Source organism: Diadema antillarum, unplaced genomic scaffold (assembly GCF_040938485.1).
Source record: "Diadema antillarum isolate AM-2024a unplaced genomic scaffold, OU_Dant_1.0 seq00000510_RagTag, whole genome shotgun sequence".
NCBI classification, from domain to species: domain Eukaryota; kingdom Metazoa; phylum Echinodermata; class Echinoidea; order Diadematoida; family Diadematidae; genus Diadema; species Diadema antillarum.
The window spans coordinates 766,128-772,127 of record NW_027271464.1 but is presented as its reverse complement, the minus strand read 5'-3'; the positions used below and the strand labels follow the sequence as shown (position 1 = coordinate 772,127).

General features: G+C 39.0%; 1 protein-coding gene across 1 annotated transcript in view; it reads left to right on the top strand.

Moving 5' to 3' along the window:
• Positions 1–304: 304 nt before the first annotated feature.
• LOC139734110 (calcium-independent protein kinase C-like) overlaps positions 305–6,000 on the top strand; it is a 150,665-nt gene continuing 144,969 nt past the window's right edge. The window contains exon 1 of the mRNA XM_071644927.1: positions 305–993. Coding sequence (XP_071501028.1) covers positions 625–993 — 369 coding nt within the window. The 5' untranslated portion in view covers positions 305–624. The remainder of the gene's footprint in view (positions 994–6,000) is intronic.

Here is a 6,000-nt window from a genome sequence, read left to right as displayed (position 1 = left end):
ACTCATAGATGATATCACCACAACTCTTCTCTCCTCTCACAAACTTTCGCGCTTTTTTTTTTTGGTAATGATTTTAGAAGTCATTATATAGGCACCTATCCTTTCAGATCTCATTTGAGGCAAAACATCAGTCAAAGGGCGCGTTTTTCCCCCAGCGACCAAAAAAGAGCAGAAAACCGAACAGTACAAAACACCAAAGAAATGATTGGTACCAGTCTCCCAGACGTCTGGCATGGATTGTGGGAAGGATTTTCATAAACAACAACAATAGACAGAAAAAGGTAGTCGCTGACATCCCCCCGATCTGCGAAGATAGTCAGCGACACAGCTGGGAGTTCGCCACCCGAAGGCTGGGGCAGTGCGAATGGTGTTATGCTCGGAGAGTCTCGCTTACTCCCTGTGTGCATGCTGAACATCGTTGTATGGCATTACCGTAAGTGTATTCTCCACTGCTTTGGACAACGGAAATTGATGGACGGTCGAAGAGTTCTGCAAAATCCTCACATACAGAGCTGCTTTTGCCTTGCAGGCGCTTCGGAAGGGGCACAGAACCCACTGTAGAACAGTCCCTAGGACTTGCTTGTTCTATTTTGAGGATATACGACAAAGGATTCAGCTCGCAAAATGGTGGTTTTTAACGGCACTCTCCGATTGAAGGTTTGCGAGGCGGTGGATCTGAAACCAACCGACTTCGCTACGCGCTTCTCCAACAAAGATGCGAGCTCCAAGACGGTTACCCTAATTGATCCCTTCGTAGAGGTCAGTGTGGATGATTTACATATTGGGAAGACAACCATCAAGCAGAAGACATTTTCACCGGCATGGAACGAGGATTTCGAGTCTAAAGTGCAGAATGGAGAGAATTTAATTTTCACAGTCTACAACAACTCTATCATCAAGTCGGAATTTGTTGCAAACTGCACAGTGGCAATTGAGGATCTGCTTCAAAATGCCAACAGTAACAAAAACGGATCCTTTTCTTCTGATATCTGGGTAAGAACGAGGCTTTTCTCTGTTTCTTTCTTTCATGTTATTGTACAAAATATTAAAGGATTTTATATTCAACTCAAGAGCAACAAAAATCCGATCTTCAGATCAGAAGCAACAAGAAACATGAAGTGCCCTGCAGGCTGGGTGCAGCAATAGCAAAGCCAAAGGTGTTCTGGGTATGATCTGGAGAAAGGAGGTGATCATCAGAACTGGCACCAAGAAAGTCAGGCACTGATCTTTTTTTTTCCTTCTTCTTCTTCTTCTTGTTCTTCTCCCTGTGTTTGGAGACTTTACACCTACAAGCTGTAGTAGGCCCCACATTAACCATTGTGTATACATGCTGAAAGGCATGAATCACAAATGTTTGTTAAAGGTCTACAATGTACTGTGTGCATACAATCACGACAATAGGTGTTCCAATCATGTCAATTCATATATGATGCTACAAATTGTATCCATCACCTGTGTGCCTTGTTGAATTGCGATCATGGACTGTAGAAATCGTCTTTCCTTACAACTTCCTTACAATCCATCACAGGGTGCTACATAACTTTATTTTACCACTTGCCCAGTCGGGCAAGCAGATTTTCAATTTTGCTGCAAAACACTTGCTCGAACATTAATTTTACTTGCCCGAAAAGAAAGTCTAAAATAGAAGGACATAAAACAGAAAATCATGTGTTAATCGAGGGTTTGATAAAAACGCAATCATTTGAATAAACAGCAAACATTGACTTGCACACCTTAACACAATGGATTAACAATCTTGGTCTGATCAAGTGTTGCCGTTGCATTGCTTTCGGGTTTCTTCACGAAACTGTTCGAAAGTTGCTGAAATGAAATATAAAGTGCATTGCATCACTAAAAAGCCATCATCTTTGGGCTTCTGTATAGTTGACTTTGTGGGTTTGTTGGGGGAATAAGTAGGCCTACAAATGTACAAAAAAAAAACAAGGCGGCTTCAAAACTTTTTGCTTGCCCAATTCGGGCAAGCATTCATTCTTATTGTTCAAAAATACTTGCCCGAATTTGATTTTTCACTTGCCCCAGGCAATCGGGAAAGTGCTTTGTATGTAGCACCCTGCATCATTTATTCCATGTGAAGTAAAAAGCATCTAAAATTTATAGATTAAAAAATCATTTTGAGGTGCTTAGAATTGTTTCCATGTATATAGAGATCAATTATACTACATTTACCATTAATTACTTCCCCAATAGTTGTGTATCTAATCTTTCCAACTCTGTCTATCATGTACATGTACACAGGTCACAGGCACATACTTGTATGCAACATGAAATATGCATACTGTGTGGATACACACATGTGATGTGCACATATCTATACACACTTGTATGCAAAGCTCAACACAATAGCCATTGCCCGATGACCCAGGGCCACTGAAAGAAAATGTTTATACTTTATAGTGTAGAACTTTGTTATATGACACATGAAACTAGATAAATATAAATAGCTTAATAGACTGTCACAGGAGAAGTAGTAGGAGGTACCTAGATCCAGGGACTTTGATTGCTCCATAAACTACATTACTCTCCCTCACAAAGCTAGTACATGTACCGTATGTAGCTCAAGTAACGAGCAAATAAATAAATATGGAAACGACAGTGAATAGTGAAAATATCCTGCAAACAAGTATGCAGTGTATACCATGATATTGTTGTGTTATCACTTGTGCACAGTTCATGTGTTCATAGCCTCCACTATGACATTGAGTTACAACGTTTGATAATTTTTTGAACCCACACTGGACTATATTCATTGAAGGATCAAATTAAGTTGCAATGAGCTTGCTTTCTACATTTTTGTTTTTTACTTTTGTTTGAGGATAGTACCATATCTAGAGACGACTGTTCTGTGCTCGCTTCTTTACTATCCATTGATACACTGTCTGCTCGTCAAGTCTTTGAATGTACAATTACATTAATTGTTGCATAGAAGGGGCTTCAATTCTGTTTGATTGAACAAGGGTGAACACTGAAAAACATACAGATGAAGCACCAAAATAAAGCAATTACTCAGTGGCATTGGCAATGCAGTGACTGCAGTTGTCATAGGAACACACAAAAACTAGTCAGCATTGTTCTAGAATCAATATTGTGTGCTATAGAGTGTATAAGAAAGATAAGAAGTTCTGCCAGTCCACAGTTAAAGAAAACATCAGTCTTGGAGGCAGCACAAATATTCTCACCTCATGACTAGGCATGGTGAAGGTGGTTTGTGCTACAATGTATAATCCTGTATGTACATCCATTGAATTATGAGAGACATTACGTTTATCATGTCCCTGAGAACCTGGTAGAATTCCTTGATGTCACCATAGCAACATGATAATGATCAATGTAGAGAGGGAGAACAAGAAAGTGATAATGATATATTTCTGATACATTTTCTAGATGAGGAAATACTTTATGAATTGAAAATATGAAAATTGAAAGTATCTAATGTTTTCAAGAACTGTCAGTGACAACAAATGAGGAAATTATTTGTCATCTTTGATTTACATTGTAGGCTAATGATGCATCCCCCATACCTCCTCCCCTCCGCAAATATGTCCTTTATCATTGGGTATTAAATATGATTATAATTCTTCAATGTGGTGATATATAAAAGTGCCCATTTAGTGCCATCCACAGTTCTATTCTTGTCACGATTTATGAGAATTGGACCATTTGACATTGTAGAGGTTCTATTTTGACCTTAGAACAAAACAAAATCATATTGATTCACACATCCTGAATGAACAAAAGATGAGAGAGGATGTGGAAAAAAAAATCATACCAGTGATATGGCTCTTTATTGTGGTTATAATTGATTTTTGTAATATTCAGTCTCCAAAGCCCATTGTTTCTGCAAATTCATCTCCCTGGGACTGATGCAATCTAAACAAGGATGCTACTGATTGTTTGAAGGGTATTACTCACTGGAAAAGCCAGGCCATGCCAAGCATTGTTTTTGGTTGAATACATTGTTTGCAAAACAATTGTCACTGACACTGACAGTATGATAACAACGATGATAATGTTTTGCAAAATTGTAGTTTAATGGAAATGACGAAAATATAAATGAAAATCATTTGAATCAAAGTCAGGGATAGCAATTATGAATTGATGATAATCATAATTGTAACCCTGGGGGTCTTCCAATAGTTTTAGTCACATCTGATCTAAAGTAGTACCAGGGCACAACATCTCATGACTTATAAGGCAAGTACAGTACTGTAAAAGTGGAAATTTTCGTGGTGTGGAAAGTTTACCGCATTTCACGCAACCAGAAGCTAGCGCGAAAATAAAAGCACGTGAATATGTTTGCATGCAGTATGTTCCAGTAGTTGGTGTCCTGATTATGCGGAATTAAAATCACGCAAAATTTGTCTTACCCGGTTGAGCACAAAAAATAACATGCACGAAAATAACCACTTCTACAGTATTGCAACAAGATTTGTCAATTCATACTACATAATGTACAAATTGTATTTGGACTTGTTCATCTTTGTCATTCTGATAATCATAAGTTTGATTGGTGTATGCATGGGTTCTGGTAGTGTTGTGTATGTGCAGTACCAACTCATTTCTTTGCACGTTGTACAATACTGTAAAAGTGGATATTTTCGCGCCACTAATTTTTCGCGCTTGGCCGAATAAGAAGAGTTTCGCATGTTTTTTATTCCGCGGAATCAAGACATGACGCACAGGAACATATGGCCAGCAAAAATATTCACGTGCTTTTATTTTCGCGGTAGTTTCTGGTTGCGCGAAATGCGCGAAAATTTCAACACAGCGAAAATTTCCACTTTTACAGTACATCATTTCGGTCTGGTTGCACCACTTTTCTGTTAATGGATGAAAACATACTAGTGTTAAAGCAGTGGGGCAGCTTGAATTTAAGATGCCACAGATATGTTTTTGAGCCGCCCAGGGTGAAAAATTGGTCACGCAAAAATATTGATGTTTACAGTAAGGTAAAGAAAAATGGATGGATTGACCTGCTCAGCTTGACTCGACCTCAGTGGTCGTGCTGATCTTGTGAAGAGTCCAGCTTCGACTTAATTTATGATTACGCTTGGAACTTGACAGAATGAGATCAGTGAAACAACAGTCGTTGCTAATTGTAGCTAGCGTAGCCTTTGTTAACCAACAGAGAAATCGTGAACACAGCAGTGCTCAAAGTAGGGAGATGGGGGCCCCCCTCAAGGAAAGAGATTGAATGATGATGTTAGTCACTGATTGCTCAGAGAGCTGGGCAAACATACTGTATGCAGAGTTGAGGAAGCAAGTCCTATATGATATACTAATAGCATTCCCTGAAAGTGTTTTATGTAGAATGATATGAAAAGTGTGTGTGTGTGTGTGGGGGGGGGGGGGGGGGGTATAGATCCAGTACATACTTTGATTTCAAGCCATCCTAGGGCTGTAGTGTAATGGAAAGACACAAGGTGGAAAGGAAAGAGTGCGTGGTTTCAGAGCTGACAGGCAGCCAAGTGGGGCTTTATAACCCTGTCAAAGGCAAAGACAAGACTATCATGTGCAACAACAATGGAATTTGTAGAGGGTGGTTCTAGGATCAGGGTTAGATGACAAACTTGCAGAGTTATAGGATAAACTATGTACAAGATATGGTAATTACAGTACATACCAGTAATAAATAAAACTAAGTTATTTTGAACTATGCAGTTGATGTGATTATTTGATAATTCAGTATTATAAAGAATACAGTTGACCATGCAGGCATGTTGCTAGAACTTGTGTGATCTTGCGAAGTCTGTGAAGTTACAGTTCTTTACTCTGTAACATATGTGTATGATATTCTCATACCATTGGCGTACATTGTGCAGCGAGAGCAAAACCGCACTGCAGTGTCTTCACACATTAGAGAGATTGTAACAAGCTAGAACAGGTGTGTACAGTGTACATTGTATGTCTGTAGTCAGCTTGAGAACACCGGGTATGTGTCAATACAGCACACACAGACTATAACACATTGTAAACAGTTTA